The sequence below is a fragment of the Equus przewalskii genome, chromosome 12 (assembly GCF_037783145.1).
Source record: "Equus przewalskii isolate Varuska chromosome 12, EquPr2, whole genome shotgun sequence".
Lineage (NCBI taxonomy): Eukaryota > Metazoa > Chordata > Mammalia > Perissodactyla > Equidae > Equus > Equus przewalskii.
The window spans coordinates 30,004,817-30,030,948 of NC_091842.1; the positions used below are offsets into that span (position 1 = coordinate 30,004,817).

Sequence of the window (26,132 nt, forward strand, 5' to 3'; positions counted from 1 at the left end):
ATATTCTCCAATATATCCTATTGCTTGCCATTTTTATTTGTCAGAAGTTACCTAAACTCTCCAGACCTCAGCTTCTTTGCAAAAGGGGAATGAGAATACTTGCCTCCCAGTTGTTTTCAGGATGACATGAAATGACGCATACACAGTATGTTAGTGGCTGTGTCTACTACTGGCTATTGCTCAGAAAATAATAATGGTTGATCTGTTAATAATAAACCCCTGGCTCCGAAAAACTATAGAACAAGAATTCAGGAGTGAGCAAACTTTTTCTTAAGGGACCAGGTTAAATATTTTAAGCTCATGGACCATGTGGTCTCTGTTGCAACTACTCAGCTTTTGGAGTGTGAAAGCAGCCACAGACCATGCATTCGAAAACAGGCATGGCTGTGTTCCAATAAAACTGTATTTACAGAAACAGGCAGTGGTCCCATGTGCCAACCCCTGAAACTAGATTATTAAAACATCAAACAAGGTTCTGTGGTTTGAGAAGACAGTTCAGGTCCCTTCTCTATGTCCCCTTTCTCCTCTCACTTGGAATGCTCTCTGCATATACCAGTTACATATATCCACATTGGCTTACAATATTGCATAACAATAAAACAAAAAAGATGCAACAATAAAATTCCCACTTTTTTTTTTGGTGAGGAAGATTGTCTCTGAGCTAATACCTGTGCCAATCTTCCGCCATTTTCATGTGGGACCCCACCACAGCCTGGCTTGATGACTGGTGTGTAGGCCTTTAGTTGGGCCCAAACCCAGGAACCCTGGGCTGCTGAAACAGACCAGTCGAACTTAACCACTATGCCACTGGGCTGGCCACAATAAAATTCCCATTTTTGTCATCCAATGAGCTCACGAATTCACATTCCATGAAGTTCATGAATAGCCATTTATTCCACTTGAGATGATCAGTGGCAATGAGCCTATATCAAAAAGCTGACGCTCATAATTGCAGTAATGAGGAATCATGCAAAGACTCTGTATTTACTTCAAAACACGTCCCCCGCCCCCCCCCCCCCCCCCCCGCCCGCGCTGCTGCCATGTCTGGCATACACCCAACACACCATGAAATTTCATTAGTTAGCTAGCTAGAGATAGAGCTCTATAGAGGTAATTGTCCTAACTCGGTTTAACCCAAAAAGCAGAATCTGACATAAGGACTTATTTGCAAGGAGTTTATTTGGGAAGAATTCTGAGAACCTGGAGTTGGAGAGCTGTGTGATATTGGAAAGGAGGTGAAAACGGGCAATGGTGAATTATCGCCACTCTCTGCAGCTCGGGCTCCATCCCACTGGAGAACCTCTAAACAACTATGGAGGGGGCCGGCCCAGTGGCGTAGTGGTTAAGTTCGTGCTCTCCGCTTCAGCATCCTGGGGTTCACAGGTTTGGATCCCAGGCGCAGACCTACACACCACTCATCAAGCCACGCTGTGGTGGTGTCCCATATACAAAATAGAGGAAGACTGGCACAGATGTTAGCTCAGGGACAATCTTCCTCACCCTGCCCCCCAAAATAAATAAATAAAAACCTCTTCTTTAAAAAAAAGAAAAAGTGTCTCTGACCATCAACGCCTAGCCACCCAGTCCTCCTCCCCGGGGGCAATTTTTGTTTGGACTTTCTTGGATATCTTTTCAGAGGTATCCCATGTATAGGGAAACAAATCCCAGTATTTTCCCTTTCTTCAAACCATTGGTGACATGCTACACGCTGTCTGCTGGACAATGCTTTTAAAAATTCCCATCTACGCATTTTTGGTGATAATTACAGATGTGTATGTTCAGGACTCCCTCTTTTTTTGGAATGACAGTGTAACATTTCATTTATGGCTGTACCGTAATTTACTTAACCAGTATCCCTCTTGATGATATTGGTATTTCCAGTAATTTTTTATGTTGCTGAGGAAGACTCTCCCTGAGCTAACATCTGTTGCCAATCTTCCCCTTTCTGTATGTGAGCTGCCGCCACAGGATAGCTGCTGACGAGTAGTATAGGCGTGCGCCTGGGAACCAAACCGGGGCTGCCAAAGTGGAGCATGCCGAACTTAACCACTAGGCCACTGGGGCTGGCCCTCCAGTAATTTTTTAAAAGTCAGGTTGAGGCATACATGCAGTAAAGTTCACACTTCTGAGTGTCCAGCTCTATGAATTTGGTAAACGTATGCAATCGTGTAGTCACAATCAAGATGTAGAACGTTTCCATCACTCCAAAAATCTCCCCAGTGCCTCTTTATAGACAGTCCTGGTCATGCATCCCCAGCCCCTGGGGACCACTGATCTGCTTTCTGTCCCTTTTCCAAATGTCTTTGGACATTCGTTTGCCTTTTCCAGAACGTCACATGAATGGAATCATACACGGTGTAGCCTTTTGAGTCTTGTATCTTTCACCGAGCACAATGCGTTTGAGATTCGTCCATACTGTTGTGTGTATCAGGGGTTGGTTCGTTTTTATCACTGCCTGCTATTCCGTGGTACAGATACACCACAGCTAGTTCCCAGCCACTCACCAGTTGGGAGACACTGAGTCCTTTCCAGTTGGGGCAGTTATGAATAGATCTGCAAGTATTGCATGTTAGCTTTTGTGTGGATATCAGCTTTTATTTATCTTGGGTAAACACCTAGGGGTGGGATTGCTGGGTTGCATGGTAAGTGTATGTTTGGCTTAATAAGCAGTCGTCAAACTGATTTGCAAAGTGACCATACCAGTTTGTTTTTCCACCAGCAATATATGCATACTCACTGTGCATTCTGCACTGTCATGGGCAGTTGTTTTTATTTCAGCCATTTTTAAAGGTGTATGTAGATTTTGTCTACCATGAACAGTGCTGCGATGAAATTTTCTTTTTTTTTTTTGAGGAAGATTAGCTCTGAGCTAACTGCTGCCAATCCTCCTCTTTTTGCTGAGGAAGCCTGGCCCTGAGCTAACATCCGTGCCCATCTTCCTCTACTTTATATGTGGGACGCCTACCACAGCATGGCTTGCCAAGTGGTGCCATGCCTGCACCCAGGATCCGAACCAGCGAACCTGGGCCGCCAAAGTGGAACGTGTGCACTTAACCGCTGCGCCATCAGGCCGGCCCCTGCGATGAACATTCTTAGACATATCCTTTCTAATTGTTTTTGTTGGTACTGGCCAGTAGATTCTGACTCCTAGCGACCCTGTGAACTGCAGAGCAGAACCCTGCCTGGTCCTTTGCGCCATCCTCTCATCTTCCAGTGCTGTATCGGACAATGCTCCACTGCTGTTCTTAGGGTTTTCATGGTCAAGTTTTTCACAAGTAGATGACCGGGTCCTTCTTCCTAGTCTGTCTAGTCTGGAAGCTCTGCCAAAACCAGTCTACCCGCTGCTATTTGAAATACCGGTGACATAGCTTTCAGCATCACAGAAACACGCAGCCGCCACATTATGACAACCAATAGACAGTGGTGTGGTTCTCAGACCGAGAAGTGAACTGGGGCCCAGGAAGCAAGAGCGCTGATTCTTAACCACTAGACCATCAGGCTGGCTCCTTCACGATTAGGTGCGAGGATATCTGTAAGATACAGTCAGCACTAGAATTGATGGGTCAAAGGGTGTGAAAGCTTGATTGATATTGACAAACAGCCTTCTGAGAAAGTGGTGCCAACTTACCCTCCTACCAGCTAGGTATGGTAAAGCCTGTTTCCCCACATCCTCACTAACGCACCGTACTACCCAATTTGAGCACACGTTTTTGTACTTTCAGTGACTGCTGTGGGAGCACCTACCTCCCCCATGGGGTGTTTGGTGAACACTTAGTAAAACTTTTAGAGCAGTGCCCACACACAGAGCGTGGCAGTGGACATCAGCTATGCTATCATTACCACTGCCGTCAATCACATTATTTTCTGCCTCTCTCTCTGGGCTCCTCATCAATCTATTCAGGAACACTCTTCTCTGAAGCGCTCAAAGGTTCTCCCTATGGACTTTAGTTAATCTTTATAAATCTCTTCTGATGCTGGTCCAGAATTCAGGCACTGTGGGGTTTACAGAATAGGGAAGTGTGACAGGATAGGACCTTTCTAAGGTTACAGAACAGATCCATGTAATTTAAGGTCAAAATTAATCTAGTTTGGAATGGGAATTGGATTCCTCTAGATTACAATGGCTTTTTTTTTTTTCTTGAGGAAGATCAGCCCTGAGCTAACATCTGCTGCCAATCCTCCACTTTTTGCTGAGGAAGACTGGCCCTGAGCTAACATCCGTGCCCATCTTCCTCTACTTTATATGTGGGACGCCTGCCACAGCATGGCTTGATGAGCGGTGCCATGTCCGCACCCAGGATCCAAACTAGCGGACCCCGGGCCATCGAAGAGGAATGTGCGGACTTAACTGCTGTGGCACCGGGCCTGGACTGCTTTCAAACTTTTTTGGACTCTCACCCACTTTAAGAAATACACCAGGCACCAGAACACCCATATATACCAAAAAAAGAAGTTTCAAAAAAAAAAACCCCACAATACTTCTATGTTTTCTATTTGTTCAATTCCATTTAATTGAAAATAAGCTCATTGGGATCCACTAACAAATTGATTTCAAAACCTACCATTGGGCTGAGACCAGTAGTGCAAAAGGCAGTGTTCTAGGATCTAGGTCACAGATGTTGGCCTCCTTGGCAATATAAGTGGAATCAGAAAACTTCACACTCAGTTTTGCACACGTTATCCCCATGTTCCTTTTTCTTCATTTCCTTGGGATGCTGGAGCTCATTCGTCCATCGGTTATTTTCAGAAATAGCTCTTGGGCTCTTTATGTGTACCAACCAGTATTAAGCTCCCGCGGAAAAGAACAGGCTTTGAGGAGCAAGAGGCCTGGATCCAAACCTCACCTCCACCATTTGCCCGTGATCTTGTCTCTTCAGTCATCAACGACTCAGTTTCCTCGTCTGTCAAACGGGAGTAATAATAGAAAGATCAACGAGCGAACGTATGCCAAGCATCTAGCACGGTGTCAGGCTCATAGGAAGTACTTAATACAGTGGTTCTCAAAGTGTGATTTCCAGATCAGCCGCATCAGCATCACCTGGGAATTTGAAAATCCCAATTCTCGGACCTCGCCCCAGATTTACTGAATCAGAAACTCCAGGGGTGGGGCTCAGCAATCTGTCTTAACAAGTCTTCTTAACGGGCTTAATACATGGTGACTATTAACAAGGAGTACTTGGGGCTGCAGAGAAGAGCAGCGGGCAGATCAGGAAAGGCTGAGCAGGCTGAAGTTAAGCACTAAAGCGCCAGCAGCAGCCACGCGTTGCAGCTTGAACCTGCCGCCGTCTCCCTTCCCACCCGCCCCCGTTCCCGCTCAGCAGGGCCCGCCTAGAGCGCTCGCTGATTGGTGGAGTCTCTCTGTATATTCACCACCTACCCAATCGCGGAGAGCGTACACGGAGAGGGGCGGGACTGGGCTGGGCGAGAGCGGTGCGCCTATTGGCTACAGATCACGGAGCGGGGCGGGGCTGCGCGTGCGCACAGCCCCGGCGTGCCCCTGACGGCGGTTGAAAGATGGCGACTGTCACCGAGCTGAAGGCCGGTGAGTACAAGCGGGGAGGCTGACGGGGGAAGTACGTGTGGCCTGCAGCCTGTGACGAGCAGGGGACACAGGGAGGGCGCGCGGAACATCGGGGGCCGCCTTCCCGGGGCACCTGAGGGTCTGCCGTCCCCCCTTCGGGCCTCGGGCGCGTTGTTGTGGACGCCGCCGGGGGGCGAGCCTTAGGGCTGGGGACAGGACCCACAGCCATCCTTGGGGTTGGGCACAACCCTGAGCCATTTACTTAGGTCCTTCCGACGACGGGAGGTGGGGCCCGATTTTCCATCGGGAAACACCGGAGGTCGAGAGCCGCCTGGCCGGCCTCCTGTCTTTTTCGGGAAAGTTCCACCAAGATGCGGGCCCTTGACTTGATGACATGGGCACAGCGTTCGTCGGGACGCAGGTGTCAGGGACCGGAAGGCCAGTTATCGGTGACTGAGCCTCCCGCGTCGGGCCTGCCCAGCCCCCGTGGAAACTCATTGATCCCGTGGAACCCCCCCGTGCCCATTTCCCAGACGAGGAAATCGAGGTGGTGGTGGGAGGGGACTAGCTCCCCCCGAGTAATTCAGCCAGAAAGAGGCAGAGGGAGAAGCTAGATGGGCTGTTCCAGAGCTCAAGTCTTCATCCCTGGGTGGTACTGATGCCCGATGAACAAAACCGGTTCGGGTTTTCAGGGAGCTTGCGGTCGAAATCACTCATTTCTAGAGATTTGGCGGGGAGGGGGTTGAATCTCCATGAGAATGTGGTTCAGTAAGGATTGATGTAAACGTGTATTTGCGGCGCGGGCTGGTGAACAGTCCTGCGGAAGGCATGCCGTGATCCACAGGAACAGACCCGCGAAGGGCGAGCCCTCTCCCCAGCAGATGCGTGTCGCATGCAGTATTGCATACAACGTCAGAGGGTTTAAAGACACTTTGGGATCTAAGCCAGGTTGAGAACCTCTTTGAAGAAGTCGTTATGGTACGGGGTTTTAAGCATGCAAATAGAGGGAAGGGCAAAATGCTATGGCGCCCCAAAAAGAAGGCTTAATTCTCTGGATCAGGCACGTCCTACACAGATGTAGGGAGCCCCTTATGGTTTTTCTGCATTCCCCAGTTCTGAATATGCTCTATGTTCAAGAGAAACCCAGTGAGAATGTGTTTGCCAATCAATTATCGGAAGTTTCATGGGCTTTTACTTTTTATAAGCGCTTTGACATTTTTCCGCCTCACTTAGTTCTGCCTCTGAGAGGCAGAACTCGTTATGTTGGAGAAGGCAGCTGAGGTGGTGATCTGATAGGTTTCCTAACTCCAGCTTCATTAATTCTCAGTTCTCTGCTGAGTCTGAGGCTGTGCTGTGTGCAAATACAGAGTGACTGGGACCAGATCCTCGCCAGTGAAAAATAGCTCTCCGTCTGATTTCCAAAGATGGAATTAGAAACGGGGGTTCACTTATGATCCCAAGAATGTGATAAGGCTGTACCTTCCTTTTACCGGCCTGTTACCAAGTCAGATTGGGTGATAACGATACTCCCCTACCTGCAGAAAGGTGGAGGGGATGATTGAAAAATAAGGGGAAGAAAGGTTAAAAGCTAGTCTAGATGGTATTTCTTTAATTGTATGACCAGATTTTTGTTGTTATCAAAGCTTAAAAAAAATTTATGCCTACATGGATCAAAGCTGGCTGGGCTCCCCTGATGAATGTTCATTATTGTGGTGTACTGATCTGTTGTTTTTGGCAGGACCCAGTACAGCATTAGATAATATTTACTCCAGCGCAGCAGTATACCACGCTGTATGGTAATGCTCCTCAGAAGCCTTAACTGAGCTCTTACTATATTCTAGGCATTGTGGGTGAGATGTATCCATTCTCTGGAGTTGTTCTTTAGCCATTAGGGACAATTTGGAAAAAGAACGTTCCAGACCCCTGCAAGGGATGGTGCCAGTGCAGCCCCAGCCCCTCCTCATCCCTGCTGGTGTTTGTAGCTAGATCTCACCGTAGCACTCACTGATGTTTGTAATAGTGCCCGGTGCTCCTCACGAAGTTGGGTTACGTTCAGCGTGGGTATCCCTGATCCCTTAGATGGCGGGGATCCGGTCACGTATTTGATTTCTAACCGGGCTGAAAATTTCAAAATCCTGCTGTTTTAAGGAATTAGCTCATAATTGTTAAAAAACAAACAAAACCCAAAAAACAAAAACCCGCCCTTATGTCATCATGGGCCATTCCCCAAGGGTTCTGGCTATCAAAGGTTTTTATACAAAAGACAACACATTCCTTCCTTTTATGGAGTGTGCTTGTTATCTTTAGTCATCTTCTTTCTGGACCAGAGGTTTTCAGTGACACACAGCAACTGGTCCGCAGTGATAAACACTCTTGCAAATATATGAGACACGGGGGGTTAAGTTCAGGTCCCAGTGTGCTGACTGTAATTCTGTCCCCTTTTCTCCTCACTAAAGAATGTGCATGAGACTAAAGCCGCGGACAGCGACGATGTTGGAAGGATAAACTCGAATTTGCTTGAGTGTGTTAGAAGAGTAAACCATTGCAACTTGGGAACTTCCTTTTTCATTACAAACATGCTTTGTGGCAGCTAGTGCAATAATTGTTCAGTTCGTCACAATGTTAATTTGAAAGCTGCCGTTATGCCATTTACCTTGGAAACATTTTTCTTCAAAGCATGCCTCAGAATGACAAAACTTATCCTGTAATTGAGGCGGTCCTGTTTTGTATTTCACAGTTTTAAAGGACACCTTGGAAAAAAGAGGCGTGTTAGGGCATTTAAGAGCGAGGATTCGAGCTGAGGTTTTCAGCGCCCTCGATGATGAAAGCGAACCTCCGCCACCGCTGTCTCATGAGAACCTTCTGATTAATGAATTAATTCGGGAGTATTTGGAATTCAATAAATATAAGTATACAGCATCTGTCCTCATGGCAGGTAAGACATTACTGTTAATCACCCGGGACGAAATCTGCTTCTCTCCTCCCCCAGTTCTCCGGAAGTGGCTAGCCCTGAAAGCTGATTCCATGAGCAAACAGTGTCATGGGAGTGACTGGGACGGAAAAGTCACACAGGCTCTTTCCATGCCTTGAACAGATTCTCAAGAGGCTTATTGTATCATAGGAGACAAAAAATAACTAAATAAGCACGTAAATAGGTGCATACTTTGAAAAATCATCCATAATTCCTGATGCTGAGAATAAACAGTTTACATTTTATGCCGTTTGCTGCCAGTCTTTTTCTTTGTATATGCTTGAAAAATGTACACACACTCAGATTTAATGCCTATATTCTTTTTTTTTTTTAAAGATTTTTATTTTTCCTTTTTCTCCCCAAGGTCCCCTGGTACCTAGTTGTATATTTTAGTTGTGGTTCCTTCTCATTGTGCTATGTGGGATGCCACCTCAGCATGGCTTGATGAGTGGTGCCATGTCTGTACCTAAGATCCAAGCTGGCGAAACCCTGGGCTGCTGAAGCAGAGCACATGAATTTAAGCACTTGGCCACAGGGCCAGCCCCTGTGCCTATATTCTTTATTAAAAAATATACAACAATGGCAATAAAGCCTCAGAGTATTGCTACTCTGTATTGGTTACAAATGTATGTAAAAGCATGGTATTTAAAAAGGCTTAAGAAGGTGAACTCCAGACTGACTCTAGTGATGGGAGGGAGAGAAATGGTACTGGGGGAGGGGGCGTGCAGTTAAGGAGAAATGTAGTGTATCGGTTACATTTACTTCTTCAGAAAGACAGTAAAAGCGGGGAAGGAGATGCGCAATAGTCAAGGTAGGCTTTACGTCTGGGGGGGGAGGTGGGAGGGGGATGGAGCAGAAGGGCCTCACGTGTCCATCACTCGCTTCCCTTGTTTAAGTTTACTCTGTGCTTTCAGACCGTCTCATGCCTCGGAGACGTGCCTTGTCAAAGGAAAGAGATCACGAAGTAGATTTTGGAAGAGAATGAATTCTTTATTTGTGATGCTGGAACTTTCTTTTATTTAATATTAAGCATATATCTTAACTGAATAAAAACTGATGATTTATCTTGGTTTCAGGATCTTCATTATAACTATTTCCACTTTCCTCAGTCTGTTATAGGTGGCTGTGTAATACCCTTGTTGGTGTTAGTGCCATCAGGTTGATTCTGACTCCTAGGACCCTGTGTACAGCTGAGTGGAACCCTGTGCGGTCTTTTTGTGTCATCCTCTCACCTTCTGGCACTGTGTTGGACAGTGCGCCACTGCTATTCATAGGGTTTCATGGCCAATTTTTTTGGAAGTGGGTGGCCAGGTCCTTCTTGCTGATCTGTCTTAGTCTGGAAGCTCTGCTGAAACCTGTCCACCATGGGTGACCCTGCTGGTGGCATAGCTTTCACTATCACAGCAACACGCAGCCGCCACAGTATGACGACCAGTGGACAATGGTGTGGTTCCCTGACTGGGAAGCGAACCTGGGCCGCAGCAATGAGAGCACCAAATCTTAACCACTAGACCACCAAGGCTGGCTATATACTACCATTAATACTCAGAGAGAAGAAAATTATGAAAATATCGTTCATTAGGTGTCTTGACTTGGGCTTCCCTAGAATGAAATAGAGTGACAGTAGTCAAGTTTCATTTGAAGTGTCTTGGCTTTTTAAAAAATTGAGGTATAATTAACAGACAATGTAGTTTCCCTTTTTTAGTATATAGTCCTGTGGACTTTGCCAAATGCACACAGTAGTGTGACTACCACCACAGTCACAGTCACGACACAGAACATTTCCATCACCTCCAGAAATTCTGTGTGCCCCTTTGTAGTCAACTTCTTTGCCTATCCCCAACCCCTAGCAACCAGGGATCTGTCGTTTTCTGTCCCTATCGTTTGCCTTTTCCAGGATGTCGTATGAGTGAAACCATACGGGATGTATGTTTTGAGTCTGCTTGCTTTCACTTAGCATGATGCATTTGCGATGCAGCCGTGCTTGTTTTTGCCCCTGAATAGCATTCCGTTGTATGGCCCTGCCGATTTATTTGTTACCAGTTGATGGACATTTGGGTTGTTTCTAGTTTTTAGCCATTGTGAATCAAGCTGCCATAAACATTCACGTACAAGTTTTTGCGTGAACATGTTCCCATTTCTCTTGGGTAAAGAGCCAAGAGTGGATTGCTGAGTTGTGTGGTAAGTGTACGCTTACCTTTATAAAAATGGCTCAACTCTTTTCTGAAGTGCCCCTACCATTTTGCTCTCCTCCCAGCAAAGTGTGAGAGTTCCGGTGGCCCTGTATCCTCGCCAGCGCTTCATTTTAGGGTTAATTTCGCTTTGAGAATTATTGCCACCAAATGGGTATCAGTACTGTCATGTGTTTAATTTACAGCCTTCCTAGAAAACAGACCTCCGAAGTCTAGTGTGCAGAAACAGTATCTTCCCAACCAAAAATTGGCAGATTCAAAAAATGAATTTGTGTTAAACTGTGTTAAGGTACACATTTAACAAAAGAGATATTTTGAAAGTCATAAAATCACACATAGCTACGCCCGCCTTGATATGTGCCATCATCATTCTTCTAAAATCTGAAAAAATGTGTACAACCTGGTAAGTGTGGTTCTTATCAAAATCATGTTTGCTTTTTAGATTAATAAAGACTCAGTGTTTTCGTGATTTTTCCTCCAGAATCTGGTCAACCTGTAGTTCCTTTGGACAGACAATTTCTTATCCGTGAACTGAATGCGTTTGAAGAATCAAAGGATGATTCAATGTAAGCAGTTTTTGTTTGAAAATAAGTTTTCAGACGTTGTATTGGAGCCCTAGTCACATGCTGGTGGGTTTAGTTCATTTTCATTCAGCAAGTATTTCTTTGGGTCTAGTGTGTCTAGCACGGCCCTACATCCCGCGTGTGCAGCTGGGAACGAGTCAGACGGGGCCTCTGCTCTTACATGAAAACCCCTGGTTTCCGAGGACCTCGGCCCGACTTGTTTCTCAGGGTCGCTCCTCTTGGCTCTTTGATACGTCCCTGTTTTTCTCCTGAGGCTTTGTTCCCGTAATTGTTTTCTTTCTCACATCTTACTCTTCTTCCCCGCTGCTTCCTTTACATCCCCTTAGGAACGTCCTCAGAGATCTCCTCCAAAACCCCGGGCAGCTCCCAGCCCTGAGCTGCTGCGCCCTCTCCTGTTACCCCCAGCTTGGGGAAAAGCAGCCCTCTGCTCTCATTTTGTTAGCGCGCCCTCTCTTGCTCTCTTTGCCGCTTAAATTCTCCCCTCACCATTTATACCGAAACTGTGCTCCTGAAAAGGAGAGCAACTGTGTTCTAGTAGGTTCTTAGTTCTTTTCCTACTTCAGTGTTTCTTAAACTTTTTCCAGAGGATCCCTGAATGGCAAAAATATTTGTACGTAGGAGCCTGAGAACATAGCTCAAAGCTGCCTTCCTCTAGCAAGAAATTTCTTTGAAGTCTCACATTTTCTCTTTCTAAAAATTCATTAATTTTTTCGTTCTACTTCGTGGTATAGTTGCTTTACCCTAAAGATGTTTTAAATGACACACCAATTAAATTTAGCTGTCCCACAAATCTTCATATAAAATTGTTCCGGTCATATGCAGCCTTGATCCTGTAGTTTGTGCCACGCCCCTTGCACCATCAGTGGGTGTGTGTGTATATGTATTTCCAATTTGAGAAGCTCAGGTTCACTTGAGTTTCGGCAGCATTTTGTAATATTGACGACTACTCATAACGCTTTTTGTCATTTGTCTTTTATGACCCTTTACTGTCTTGATTTTCCTGTCTCCCTAATGGTGCTCTCCATTTCTTCCTTTTTTTTGATTTTATTTTTCCTTTTTCTCCCCAAATCCCCCCAGTACATAGTTGTGTATTTTTAGTTGTGGGTCCTTCTAGTTGTAGCATGTGGGACGCTGCCTCAGCGTGGCTTGATGAGCAGTGCCATGTCTGCACCCAGGATCCAAACCGGTGAAACCCCGGGCTGCTGAAGTGGAGCACGTGAACTTAACCACTTGGCCGCGGGGCTGGCCCTCTTTTTCTTTTTTTAAGAGATTGGCGCCTGAGCTAACATCTGTTGCCAATCTTCTTTTTTTTTCTTCTTCTCCCCAACACCCCCCACTACATAGTTGTGTATTCTACTTGTGGGTCCTTCTGGTTGTGCTATGTGGGACACCACCTCAACATGGCCGGACAAGTGGTGCCATGTCCGCTCCCAGGATCCGAACTGGTGAAACCCTGGGCCACCGAAGCAGAGCACGCAGGCCTAAGTACTGGTCCACCGGCCAGCGTCTTTCTTTCAGTTTCTTCATTGGCTCCTTTATGGTTCCCTGAAATGGTGGGCATTCCCTCAGTTTTGTCCTTAACCTTCTTTACTTCTTGCCCCCCGCCCACTTTTCTAGGTATTCTGGAGTCTGTAATGACGCCTCCATGCGGGTGGCTCTGCCTTAAATCTGACAGATCTCCTGAATTGTGGGCCCCCCTTTCTGCTGCCATCTCAAACTCAGTGTGTCCAAACATGCCATCTGTTATTTTCATCTCCTCAAACCCCTCGTAGGTTCCTCCTGCAGCCATTCAGGTCTAAACTCAGAGTCCACGTAGGTTCTGGCTTGGTCTCATTTCTCACCACTCATGTTGCCGGTCCCATGGTTGTGCCTCTGCAGCACGCCTGTCGGTTCCCCTGCCTTGCGCTGTGCTGTTCAGGAGCCAGCTGTCTGGGTTCTCTGTCTGCACTCACTTTCTTTTCCAGCTTACGCTTCACTCCGCCAGCAGTTTGCTTTCTACAAGACAATGATAGCTTTGTCCTAAAACATTTCCATTGGAAAGTTTTCAGATTCTAAAGAGTCCTGTGGTCCGTATGGCAAACACTAGTGTATGTTCAGGTGGACTCTCGAGTAGTGCTCCACGGTCATGTTGTATTTCCTGTGAAACTGAGGCATTGCCACACAAAGCAGGATGAAGTCTAGAATAGCCTTAGGTTAGGGCAGGCCCCACCACCAAATGAATTTGTGCCAATTTATGAACAAGATTAGTTTTCGAGTTTTTGTGTTTCAGAATTACAAATAAAGTATTGTGAGGCTGTACTTTAAAAAAATTTTTTTCAACTTCTGTTTTTTTAAAAAGAAACTTAATATCCATGAAGTTGCAGATTAAATGTGCTAGTTATATACTTTCTAATAACATTTTAAAATATCTAAATCTTAAGTAAATTTTATTGTATGACAATTTAAAAAATAAAATTTTTTAAATTTAAAAATCTTGAACCAGTTAACACTTTGGGAAACATTGGCTTAAAGTAGGCAAAGAGACCTATTTTATATTTCTGGATGATGGTGTCATAAGAATTGAAGCATCTTATTTATTAAATAGAGAAACTTCCTCTCCTGGTGGTATGGACAGATGGCTTCGGGATGCAGTTAGTTATTACTGCATAACAGATTACCCCAGAATTTGGTGGCTTAAAACAGGAAACATTTATTATCTGTGGTCAGGAACCTGGGAGCGGCTTCTCTGGGTGGTCCTGCCCAGTGTCTTGTGGGATTGTAGCTATATGTCTGCCAGGGATGCAGCCCTCTGAAAGCTTGGCTGGGGCCAGAGGATGCACTTCCACGTGCTCCCTCACACGGCTGCTTCCAGGAGGTCAGCTCCTTGCCACATGTACCTTTCCATAGGACAGCTGGCTTCCCCTGGAGAGAGTGGCCAAGAGAGAAGGCAGGAGGAAGCCATGTGCTGTTGGCGACCTAGGCTCTGAAGTTGCACAGGGCTGTCACCTAACGTCTTAGTCCATTAGAAGTGGGCGCAGCACACACTCAGGGGAGGGCAGTCAGGCTCCACCCTTTGGAAGGGAAAGGAATGTGGCACTTTAAACCATCACACCTGCGAGTAAGTGCATATCTCAAAAATTTAAAAAACCCGTGAAATTGTGTTTTCATCTATGAGGTTGGAAACCAAGGAAGGCATTTCTGTTGTTGCGGTCTTTATTGTCAGCAGAGCAGCTTCCATTCGTGCAGGGGTGCTGATGCAGATCTCCAGGCAGCACACGGGGAGGAGAAGACCATGGAGCTTGGGGTTCAAGTGGAGAGTTTGTTTCCTTCCTATCGAAGGGGATCTCTAGCAAATCCTCGCTGAGCTGTGGTTTTCTCATTTATGAGTTGGGCGTGACGATTATGACAGCACAGGGTGAGGATAAAGTGAGGAGTGGGCAGAGTGTTTCATAAACTGTAAATTAGCTTTTTAAATACTAGTTATTACTCAACTCCTGTATGGCTGACATTCATACACCATTTAATCTATGCCAACACAGTTCTAAACACTTACATTTATTGACTCATTTAGTCCATAACTACCCTATGAGGTAAGGACTACACTTACCCTCAGTTATAGAGGGAGAGACATTTGTGAGGCTGGGGAGGTTAAGAATCTTGCTAGGGTCAAGCAGTAAGGCCAGGATTTGAACCCAGGCAGCCTGGCTCTCGAGACATAAGACCTTTTCTAGACAAGGATTTATTAGTCCAGTAAGTGTGTATTGAATACCTGTTGTGTATCAGATGTGTTAGGTACTGGGAAATCTTATACTGGACTTGAGAGTTTAAAAGCTGAATTTCTGTGCATTCATTGAAATTGTATGTCACTTTTGATGAGGTTTAAGTTGTTGACATGTTTTCTCTGAGTTTTAAATTGTCTTTAGAGTTAAATGGTATTCTTAAATTTAAAAAAGCATGAACAGTTTGCAATTTGGATAATAACCATGCAACTTTTTTCTTTTCTTTTTTGCTGAGGAAGATTCACCCTGAGCTAACATCTGAGCCAATCTTCCCCTATTTTGTATGTGGGTTGCCGCCACAGCATGGCTGCTGACAAGTGGCATAGGTTGGCACCCGGGAACCAAACCTGAGCTGCCCAAGCAGAGCATGCCAACTTAACCACTAGGCCACAGGCCAGCCCCTGCAACCTTTTTCTTCTAAGTGTAGTGAATTACTTGGTCATTTTGGTGTCAGAGGCTACCTTTTAAAAAATAGATGTTTTAAGCTTTTCCTGTTTATGCAAATTTAATTGATTTTGGTTTTCTTCTGCTCTAGACCTCTTTTATACAGGATTTTAGCTCATTTGTTGCATGGAACTAAGGAGGACGTCCCAAATACATTTCTAAAAGGGTCTTCACTTCAGCCTTCAGACCCAGAGCTTGGCAGACAACCTAGTGGAAGGAAGAAAATGGGTATGACTTTTCTGAGACTTATCATTGAGCTGTCAGCAGCTATATTTTCTTTGTCTCTGTTTTTATCTTTGGAGTAGTTTTTCCTGAGCTTTTGCAACTTGGTTTAATTTCGCTTATATCTAATGTAATTGGCCCATGTTACTGAGCCTCCAAAAAAATGCTTTTTGGAAAGAGAATCTTGGAGGGAGACGGGAGGATGACTACAAAATTCTGAAATATAATTTCTATACAGAAGCATTGAAAAACCTGATTTTCACATAAATTTGTACTCTTTGGAGCAGCTTAGATCCTTATCATACTGAATAAACAGCTTTTTATCCAGTCAGCATTTTTTTCCTCTCCAAGCCTGAAAAAAGGCAAAATTCCTGAACACAGAGGGAGAAGTCACAGGTGTGTGTGTCTCGTGCATTTTCAGGGTGTTTTTTGGTGGTGGTGGTCTACAAATAACGAATCCTTAGGAAATCGCCCATATTCCTTTCAGAACGCTCACTAAGTGGCCTTTCAGTTGTTTTGATTACATCAGCAATAGGATTCCAATTTGATAACCCAAAGTGAGTGGTTTGCGGCTCAGTGTTTCCAACTGCGGTGGAGGGTTGATCTCTTTTTATGGGCTGTCATGGGTGGGTGCAGGCAGTGATTATCGGAACACATATCAGGCTTGAATGTTGAGATACACTTTTAGGAAACATCTACAATGCCAGTTGCCTGTTGTGGTTTTCCTAAACATCTGTGAGCAGTGTTGATCACGTTGAATATTTGCTGTGACTCTTCCAATCTGAAGGTGAAATATCTGTGAGTCAGGGAGACCCTGTTTGGAGGGGAATTCTGACTGCACGAGGAGTTATCCTTATATGTATCTTAGAGTTCCGAGTTGATGGAACGGGGGAAAGACATCATTCCTACCTACTTACTTTACAGGGGAGAAAACCGCCACTAAGTTTCGGTGACTCATCGAAAGCCTGCAGCTGACCATTTTTAGCAGAATCAGCACCTTCGATCGCCATTCCTCTACACTTCCTCCATAGCTTACAAACTATTGAGAAGTTTCCCTAGTTCTCTTTCCAGGGATTGGTAAGGAACTGCCATTAGTGTCTACTATTTGGCAAGTACTTAAAAAACAAAACCAAACTCACAAGTACACGAGTAAATCTCTAAACATTCAAGTAATATAATGTGAAATTCCCTTTCTCCTTTTCACTTCCTGTCTCTCCCTAACTCCCCGATTTTCCTCCCTTCTGTGGAGGGTATCAGTGTTAGCAGCTTGGCAGGCATCCTTCAGGACTTATTTCTGTGTATGTAAATGTGTATGCACTGTTCCTGTACGTATTACCCTATAATTTGCCTCTTTCAATTGTCAGTATATGCGTATCTCCTTCTGCCTCGCTCTTAACTTCGTGTAGTGTTCCGTCGTGTTGCTGATCGCTCTTTACTGACGCACTTTTATATGTTTTTAATGTTTCGCTTTCACAGTACTGCAGAGTAGCATTACTTCTTTGTCCTCACAAGTGTTTCTCTTGTCCTAGAAGCAGAATTACTGATTCAAAGCCTATGCACGTTAAAAACATAGTAGATATCATCTACTTCCCCTCCAAAAAGGCTTGACCAGTTTACGTTCTTAGGAAGAATATGTGACAGTACCAGTTTCTCTGTTTCATTGTCACCAGTGGGTGTTGTACACGTTAACACTTGTTAACACATCAAACCTACGACATCGGTATTTTCAGTCCCATCAGGAAAAATAACCCTGAGAAAGAACTTTCCTGGTTTGTAAGCTTTTTATAATCAATCTCAATATTCATGGCTAATGACCAGTAAGAAAATTGTAAGTAACCGAGTATTTCTTAACCGAACTCTGTTCTTCTGAGATGAACGGAACAGATTAGCTACTGGGTAGGCTTACACCGCAGGGGCTGGGTGGCGGGGAGAGATGGAGAATGAGAGAGAATTCGAGAGCGCCGTGGTTACTGTGAGTCCTTCACGGATCAGGTGCCAGAGCCGTCAGAGAACTGAGCTCAGGTCAGTAAAGCTCTGGAAGGCTCTGGAAGGCCCTGGAAGGCCCTGGAAGGCCCCGTGAGCATGACTGCTGATCCAACAGGGGAGGGACAGGGATTGTGCACAGTATTTTTCACCGTCATCAAAAATGTTCCTGGCACAGTAGTGACCTCTGTGCAACAACCTGTGAAGAATTGTCAGCCAAAACCCGCATTCTGTTCCAGGAACACACCTAAGCTTTCCATTGCCCCTCTCAACGCGAGCTTACTGTGCGGAGGATACGGACGTTCTGACAACCCTGAAAAGGTTATGGAGATAGTAAAATGGTTATTCTTCCGATTACAGTATCTCAGCTCTACGCAAGCTCATCCAGCTGAAGTAGAAAACCCTACGCTCAGGTTCTCTTTTATTTCAAAATAAGTCCCAAGCACACAGGCCCTTCTTTCATCAAGCTTTCACGGTGCTGAGAGAAACGCAGGCGGTTCATACAGCACACTCACCTTGGAGGCGGGCCCGTTCCCGAGGGCTGTGAGCAGTGCGTGTCACATTGGGGGCTGGACGTCAAAGACCAGGTGTTTTATCACAGAATCATCATCAGCTCAGCTTTATGCGCGTCTCTGAGGAAGTGCCTGCAAACATAGCGGCACTTTCCTGTAACGCTTTCCTAGAAAACCTAAAAGGCTTATGTCCTAAGGATGTTGTCAATTTTCTCCTGGCAGCAAAGTTGCCTAGAATTGAGGGATTCGATCGTCATCCGTGTTCAGACCCGTAGTAGTCGCAGCACTTTACGTTACTGATGAGGATGACCAGCTGCTGCCGACTGAGAAGACCGTAGAATCAAGCTGTCTTTGGAACGAGAACATCCGGCGTGCATTTTTGATGCAAAAATTGCAGATTTCTACCACTTGTCTAAATTTGTATTCTTTTTCTCCTGTCACCGAAATTGTCATTAAAAAGGTGGTTTTTTTCTGTTGTAAAAAGTGACTGGAGAGCTGGGGGTTCGCGTTTCCTCAGGAATTTCGTTTGGGCCTGGCGTTTTTGTCGCATTGGATGTGAAGTCTTGTAGGTGGTTTTGGTCTAGAACGCTCCTGCCCTCTGCCCTGTCCCCGGGACAGAGAAATGGAGCGCCGTGCCCGGGCCCTCCGCTGCTGCTGCCGGAGCACCGTGGGTGTCCGCACTCTCCGGAGCTTGTGGTTTCCTTTTGGGCTGAAGAACATTTTCTGCAGTTTCTTAGCCAGTTGTCTGGTTTGGGGAGAAGATGTCAGCTGTGCTGGTTCCTCCTGCCACAAGAGGGTGCTGCTGGGAGGCGCTGCTGTTTGAGGAAAGGTGTTTTCCCCCTTTTTAGTCGATGACCTTCGGTAGCCCTCGAAATGCTGGTGGAACACGGCCTCCTGTCTTGCGAACCCCCTTCCTGCCGTGTAATGAGGAGAAGTTGGTAACTGCGAACACGTGGGCTTGCTCCAGGAGGATTCTGGTCTCTGGATAAAGTCGAGAGACGCTCGGATAGTTACTGAGGCCCTAGTACTCGCCACGTCTGACTTCCTCACTAGAATTTGAAAGAGAGGGAGTTTTTTCTGTCCTAAGCCATCTAAAGAACTCGCACCATATTAACTATATAACATCCTAAAATAGACGTAGATGTGTCTGCCTTTTGCCTGCTTTAGCTTGGGGTAGGTATTAACATTTGTTTCTCTCGATTGCAGACGGCCTCGGAAGAAAGGGGAAGGGGACAAGCGCTGACATCGAAGAGCCTCCTGTGTCTCCAGCCGTGAAGCGATGACGTTTCCATTGGGGCATCTTTTATCTTAAAATTGTATGTAGTCAATAACTTATTTATTCTCCCAGCATGACCAAAATGCATCACTAGCGCTTGCACTTTGTAGAAACTTGAGTTTCTGCAAAACGTTTAGCCCCTCGTGTTTTACTGCATTTCTGAATAAAAGCCAACTGTGTCGTCTACTTACTGGATTTGGCTTGAAAGAAAATGGATTGTTTCTAGGAAGTATTTTAAAGGTCGTGAAATGTGTGAGAAATGAAAGGACGTTTCAGTACTCTGTACCTTCTTCAAAAAAACCCCTCCCGGTCGTTACAGCCGTATGCTCTGCCCTTTAACATGGCACATTAGTTAAATTTCCTTCAGGCCGGAATTAGGTAGATTTGTAGGAAAATTAATTCATGTTTAAAAAAACATTTAAAAGAACACTAAAGCCAGAAAAAACTAGTTCTTATAAAGTTTGGTTTTTTTCTGACGAGCTATTTTTCAGATAACCATTTATAATGAGACTTAAATATCTGAAATACTATCTACACTTGAACTTAACAATGTACTTTTCTTTCCTTAGACCGTTTTGGCTCTTCTCCTGGAAGATTTAATTAAAACGTAGAGAGGGAAATAATTCTTTTAATTTTACTGTAAGTAAAACAAAGAGTTTATTTTATCGTGAAGAATGTGGGATAAGCATGAAGAGACAGGCTTTAGGCGAAATACCAGAAAGCACCTTTTCAAAGATGGCATTGTCTAAGCCTCACGTGGCCGCCCATCGGGCACTTACAGCACGAGCTGCACAGGGCCCACCCCTGCTTATTTGGGCTCCGAAAGTCTTATTAAACGTCCATTTTTATTCTTCGGATAGAACAATATTAAGTGCTCTCTCTCTCAAATGCTGCTTTGATATTTATTAAGACATTTTTATAATGTGGAGTCTACAGGCTGATGTCACTGAAGACCACTGACTGTCACAGAAGACGGCGCCCGATGGCCGGAAGTCACAGGGTAGACTGAGAACGAAGCTTGGGCCCCCCGAGCACCACAGCATTCAGCCTAAATGTTTCCACGGGCACGTGGGCAGGGCTGTAGTTGTAAAATGAGCATTCTCGTCAGGGTGTTGCCTTTGGAAATGAGTGAAACTCCTGACTGTATGTTTGTGCTAGTCAGTGTTCAGTCTTTAAAGATTAACCAAGGATTTTTATCTGAATGCAGAACATTATTAAATAAGTCCCCTTAAACCATACTTTACAAGTCAGAGGATTTTGAGAGGCCCTGTTGGGGGGCGTAAATGACATGGTAGCCGTAGAAGCATTATAAGGGCTCATTTGCATCTTTTAGTGAAGTCTGCAGTAGCTGACTGCACTTCTGAATTTCACTGTATGGCACGTGGGAACCTGAAGATCTGAATTCTCAGAGATCTCGGCTTGCGTGCAAGGATGTCGGCAGTGGGCACTGTGTTTCCCTCAGGAACTGCAATCCTGCAGGACTTGATTAAGAAAAGGTGCTGGAGTTTGTCATTTTGGACACTGACATAGAATCCTCAAAATAGGAGCTAAACAGAATTGTCCCCTGTAGTCCATAGTGCTTTTGCATGCGTTATGCTGTACCTTGTTCGTACCCGGGCAACTTTTATACCTTCAATGTATCATTTAATAAAAAAGCATTTAGGCAACTCACCTTCGTGCAAAGGGTGTTTGTATGGCTGTCGTGTCATCAGAGATGTGCACCTGGGCCACGGGAGTGCTGGGACGTGGTTGTCAGGCCTCCTTGGGGCTCTGGGCGGCCCGGGCTGTTGGAGACGAAGTCAGGTTGAGGGAGGGGCCTTCTGATGGGCGGGGCCCTGGCCACAGCCTTGTTGCTCTGGCACAGTTGTTCTTCAGAGCGTGGTAGGGGTGGGGGGTGGCGTCGTCTCCAGCGGGACAGTATCGTAATCTGTGGGGCCATGTATGGCTTGAAAAGCATATTTAGTTTCTCATTTTTACATTTGGAAAAGAGAAAACCACTTGTTTTCAAAATACCCACTATGAGATTTTTAGGACTATCCACAAAGGAGGACCTTGGGTTGAGAAAATCTGCTCTAGAAATTCATATGCTCAGGATTTTTCAACAGCATTCATTAATTTATAATCCAGTAGTTTAAAAAAGTGCACAGGCTGAGACATTTAAAAATTCACTTAAAGAAATGACAAACATAAATAGAGAGGACCCATCAAAGGATTCTCAAACTCATAAACTAGTACATCATTGCTGGTGGTTTTCCTGGGTTGTTGGGAGACCTTATCTTCCAGAAATGCAGGAGAAATTTTAGGAGAAAATTTGGATTTACACACAAACAGGATGGGAGTTGGAACTAAAGAGGAATTTAGGAAAAGTGGGTGTTTCAACTTGGGCAATCTAAAAGCTCATAGAGCCGAGGTGGCTTCTGAAGATGATAAATTTCAGCTTAGCATGCATGTTTGCATAGACTACACTAATAGCTTTATAATTATGTGCAAGAACACATTTGTATATGACTCACGTGCCTCTATGATTATGTAACATTTGATGTGTTCTTTTCACCTAAAGCCAAGTGTACATGAAGGATTAACATTCGGGAGAATATGCCTTTAAAGGCATTTAGGACCATGCTGCTCAGCTGCATGGTATTGGATCTTTGTTAACAACCATTGTGCAAAGATTGTGTGGTCTTCAGTAATTTTTTTTAGAAATGAGAGCAAGATAAAACTACCTTTTTAAAAAAGTAGACTATTTCTTAGAGCAGTTTTAGGTTCCTGGCGAAATGGAACGTAGAGTACAGAGATTTCCTGTATCCCCTCTGCCCCCACGCTCGCACAGCCTCCCCACTGTCAGCGTCCCCCCCCCCCCCCCCCCCAGGGTGCGACGTTCGCTGCAACTGGTGAGCCTGCACTGACACATCGTTATCCCTTAAAGCTCCCGGTTGCCATTAGGGTTCGCACCAGGTGTGCGTTCTGTGGGTTTGAACGATGGACAGTGACGTGCATATGCCATCATAGATGGGACAGAGTAGCTTCACTGCCCTAAAGGTCCTCTGTGCGCCACCTGGTCATCCCTCCCTCCTACAACCCTTGGCAGCCACTGATGTTTTCACTGTGTCCGCAGTTGTGCCTTTTCCAGAATGTCACATAGCTGGAGGCATACAGTGTGCAGCCTTTTCAGACTGGCGACCCCCACTTAGTGATATGCATTTAAGGCTCCTCCATGTCTTTATGGCTTCATAGTTCAGTTCGTTTTAGCACTGAATAACATTCCATCACCTGAATGTAGCACAGTTTGTTTATTTGTTCACCTACCGAAGGTCACCTTGGTTGCTTCCAAGGTTTGGCGGTTATGAATAAAGCTGCTATAAACCTCTGTTTGCAGGTTTTAGTATGGACAGAAGTTTTCAACTCATTTGAGTAATCCCGCGGAGCGTGGCTTGCTGGATCACGCGGTAAGACTATGTTTAGTTTTGTTTTTACTGAGAATTGCAGGACCCTTCCTGATAGAGGGCGAGGATCAGGAGTTAGAGTTGGAAACTGGTGAGGCACAGAGTGTTGCAGGCAACCGTGCCATGCCGTATTGGACCTGGAGACGCGTGGGGGCCAACACGAATGACATGGAGTCCTTCTGCGCAAGAGAATTGGGGCTGAGCCTTGCTCTGGTCGGGATCGGTGTCGCTTTATTCACAAGGAGGCGAAGTCCTGTGTGAATCTTGGGCTGGGTGACTTGAGTGCAGAGACACTTCGAAATACTTACATTTAAATACTTACCTTGGGAAGCACGTGCAGGAAGAAACCATGCTTGGAACCAGTCTTTGATATTACTAAAAGGTGAAGGATGTCACACTTTGGAGCTTTTTGAAGCCAGTAGCAAATACAAACCTATTTGATTAAAAAAAAAAAGACTCCACGAGAGAAATTCCCCTCTGCCATCTTGTTCCATGAGTTCATGGAAACTCCCGTTCCAGGGCCTCCCAGGAAAGAGTGCCAAGGAAGCGGACTTGACAGCTCTCAAAGGAACATTTTTGTAAGTAACTTTTCCCCCCCGCCATCTTAAAATAACTGGCTTTCTGAGCCATGAGAAATAACAGGGAGGCGTCTGATTTAGTTATTATAACAATGCGAACATCAGAGCTTCTGCATCAGACAGATGTGTACTGACTGACTGTTAGGTGCACATGCTGTCCCCGGGTGCTTCCAGAGTGTACCAGAAAGGCCTGAGATGCTTTATGTAAGCCCTTCCCGTGTGCTGGCACCTTTACCAACCCAGGAAGGGGGCTGAGGCAGGCTTCTGAGCATCTGTGCTTTCCCTTGAGAAATGTAAAGTGCCCACTTCCTACGGTGGTGATAAGGATTAGGGAAGAGAATGCAGTCAAATTCAGTGTTTGTTATAAAGTCTCCTTATTAATCATCTGTTAGAATGATTCTCTCTTAAAAGTTGCCAGCTTCTTTAAAGAAGCCCGTGCAACCCTCTTGGAAGTGCCAGTGTCACTGCTTCTGGTGAAAATGCCAGCAAGTTGGGTTCTGACGGCCGGCTCTGCGTTATCTTTCCAGGATGGGAAGGTGGCGATCACCGCAGTTTCCCCTGCCGGCGTCCTCTGCTCCACACCATTCCTGTCCTAACGCAGGGGCAATTTCCACTCCTTTTACAGAGGAGACGTTAAAAGGCACGTGGGGAGGTAGCCCATTCATCACTTCCCAAGGAGCTGTCCCCCTGCCCTCCCCAGCCAGCTCAATCCTGGCTTCTGACTCTGCTTTAGGCCCACTGCAGTGTGGCCGGGCCTGGCCTGCGTGTGCACAGGGGGAAACCAGGTGAGTTTGCTGCTGGAAGGACGAGGAGGGGACCCAGAGGGTCTGAGCTCCAGGCTCTGCAGAGGGGACGGGAAGCCTGCAGGCAAATGCCGTGGCGGGACAGGCTGTCACTCACCATCCTGTCCCCAAGGCCTGGTGCAGCTCCACTCGGTCTCCCGGTCTCCCGGTCTCCCGTTGGTTGAGCAGCACAACAGCTAAGACGAAGCACTGAAATACCTTCATTTACGCGGATCACCTTCAAGGACTGTGTGCAATCAAGCATAACTGCCGTTCTTCCCATGTTACAGACAGGGAAACCGAGGCACAGAGAGCTCAAGTGACTTGCCCCTGCTCACACAGCTCGAAAGTGGCACAGGCAGATTGAAACCCAGTCATCTAACCTTAGAAACCGGTTCTCAGCCTCAAGGCCAGTTCTGGGCCTTTCCCTTCAAAGTCTCTGGAAGTGAACGATGGCAGCGGAGGGCTCCCGTCCCACGGAAAGCTTGCGCAAATCTCTCCACCCCTCTGGGGCCTCGGTTTCCTCACCTGCAAAATGGGGGTATTAATAAAGACCCCCCCCACCCCCACACTCGCGCATCACCTGCCTGGTGGTCAGGAGGGTTCTTTGGATAAGATGGGGGTGTGCCAAGCGCAGAGCCTGGCAAGGGGCTCCGCATCCCCCTAACCTTCTGGCTGGAGGGAGCCCGGAGCCCCGCGGCCCGGAGGCAGGTCCCTCCCCGCCCGCCCTCGGCCGGAGGCGCGCGCGGCACCATATTTAGTCAGGGGAGCGGCGCCCCGCTGGTATGCGCCGGGACGCCTGCGGGCCGGTCCGCCCGCCCGGGAGGGAGCGCAGGCGGCGGGGCGCTCGGGGGCTGCCCCGGGTCCCGGCCTGGCGCGGCGCCAGCCCCCACCGCGGCTTCCTTTTATGGCCTGTGTGCGTGCGTGTGACCGCGGGAGAGGGACCCGGAGCCAGAGACACGGGGGCCAGAGACAGAGGGAGACACACGGGAGAGACACAGAGACACAGGGGCCAGAGACGGGGGAGACACACGGGAGAGGAAAAGAGAGAGACAGTGATGGACAGAGTGACAGAGACATACAGAGTGACCCCAAAAAGGCAGCACAGAACAGAAGGAAACGGTGATGCCGTGTCAGACATGCAGGAGAGGGACAGACAGACAGGGAAAGAAGCGGTCTTGAGAGGGAGAGAGACAGTGGAGTTCCAGGCGGCTGCTTCCCTTGCAAGAAAGCCTTGCAAGGCGAGAGGGACCGTGGCAGGGAACTTGCAAGGGCGGCGTCGCACCCACCTTCTCGTTGCATCCTGACACGCACCCTGCACGTTCCATCCTTATCACGCGCACACCCATCTCCCAGCTGCGGACCCTGAGGCTCAGAGAAGGGAAATGAGCAGCCTGAGGTCACGCAGCCAGCGAAGGGAGCTCCCCGGGGCCTGAAATCACAACCGAGTGATTTTTTTTTTTGCTTGTGGGTGGAGATGGGGATGGCAAGTTGGGAAAAGTAAAAACTTCCCCTTCCCGCACCATTCCCAGCCGTCGAGGGGGCTCCTGCCCTACACTTTGCAGGGTTCAAAAAATCCCCTGTCCCCACCCTTCATGCGGCCTGGCCGGCGCCCTCTCCAGCCAGTAGGAGGCGAAGAAACTGGGGAGTGCGGCGGGGAGGGGTCAACTCAGACCCACGGCTCTTCTTCCCACGGGGAGGAAGCGGTTAAAACTGGAACTGACTCACGGTAGACATTCTCAAGCATCCCCGCTGGCCGCTGACCCCTCTCTCTAGGGACCCGGAGTCTCGGGGTGAGACCCCGGCCCGCCGGCTTCTGCCGGGAACGCCCCGCCCCCGGGCGCCCCCCTCCCCGAGCGCCGCCGC

General features: G+C 46.8%; 2 protein-coding genes across 19 annotated transcripts; one reads left to right on the forward strand and one right to left on the reverse strand.

Annotated features, from left to right (window-relative positions):
- The first annotated feature begins 5,391 nt into the window (after positions 1-5,391).
- CEP20 (centrosomal protein 20) lies at positions 5,392-21,134 on the forward strand. Of its 7 annotated transcripts, XR_011524493.1 has the most exons (7): positions 5,422-5,542; positions 8,259-8,456; positions 11,166-11,250; positions 15,562-15,698; positions 16,617-16,769; positions 19,394-19,503; positions 20,033-21,134. XR_011524493.1 is itself a non-coding variant. In XM_008530899.2 (6 exons), exons 1-5 carry the CDS (start codon positions 5,515-5,517, stop codon positions 19,468-19,470), a joined length of 525 nt encoding a protein of 174 aa, XP_008529121.1. In that variant the 5' UTR covers positions 5,392-5,514; the 3' UTR covers positions 19,471-19,503; positions 20,033-21,134. The 7 variants fall into 7 exon arrangements, 5 of the variants coding, with proteins under 5 accessions (XP_008529121.1, XP_070422805.1, XP_070422809.1 ...); XM_008530899.2 differs by lacking the exon at positions 16,617-16,769 and having other exon boundaries at positions 5,392-5,542; XR_011524492.1 differs by having other exon boundaries at positions 19,394-21,134.
- On the reverse strand, positions 17,134-26,132 carry LOC103558093 (uncharacterized). Of its 12 annotated transcripts, XR_011524485.1 has the most exons (7): positions 25,995-26,132; positions 25,556-25,631; positions 24,650-24,794; positions 24,385-24,513; positions 23,229-23,339; positions 21,136-21,408; positions 17,134-19,168 (listed from the first exon to the last, which is right to left on the reverse strand). XR_011524485.1 is itself a non-coding variant. In XM_070566703.1 (5 exons), the coding sequence occupies exons 2-5, from the start codon at positions 24,547-24,549 to the stop codon at positions 18,701-18,703; spliced, it is 924 nt and encodes a 307-aa protein (XP_070422804.1). In that variant the 5' UTR covers positions 24,550-24,794; positions 24,935-24,999; the 3' UTR covers positions 17,455-18,700. The 12 variants fall into 12 exon arrangements, 1 of the variants encoding a protein (XP_070422804.1); XR_011524487.1 differs by lacking the exon at positions 23,229-23,339 and having other exon boundaries at positions 21,136-21,247; XR_011524488.1 differs by lacking the exons at positions 23,229-23,339; positions 25,995-26,132 and adding an exon at positions 25,857-25,986.

Bases quoted from the DNA above. Each gene is read 5' to 3' on its own strand.
- CEP20 (XM_008530899.2), top strand. From the start codon at position 5,515: ATGGCGACTGTCACCGAGCTGAAGGCCG. The intron at 8,457-11,165 runs GTAAGACATTAC...TTTTTCCTCCAG, and splicing joins AGCATCTGTCCTCATGGCAG to AATCTGGTCAACCTGTAGTT. The intron at 11,251-15,561 runs GTAAGCAGTTTT...CTTCTGCTCTAG, and splicing joins GAATCAAAGGATGATTCAAT to ACCTCTTTTATACAGGATTT.
- LOC103558093 (XM_070566703.1), bottom strand. From the start codon at position 24,549: ATGGGAAGAACGGCAGTTATGCTTGATTGCACACAGTCCTTGAAGGTG. The intron at 21,248-23,228 runs GTAAGTATTTAA...CGTCTCCAACAG, and splicing joins TCCTGCACGTGCTTCCCAAG to CCCGGGCCGCCCAGAGCCCC. The intron at 19,237-21,135 runs GTGAGTTGCCTA...TTCAAATTCTAG, and splicing joins CAAACACCCTTTGCACGAAG to TGAGGAAGTCAGACGTGGCG.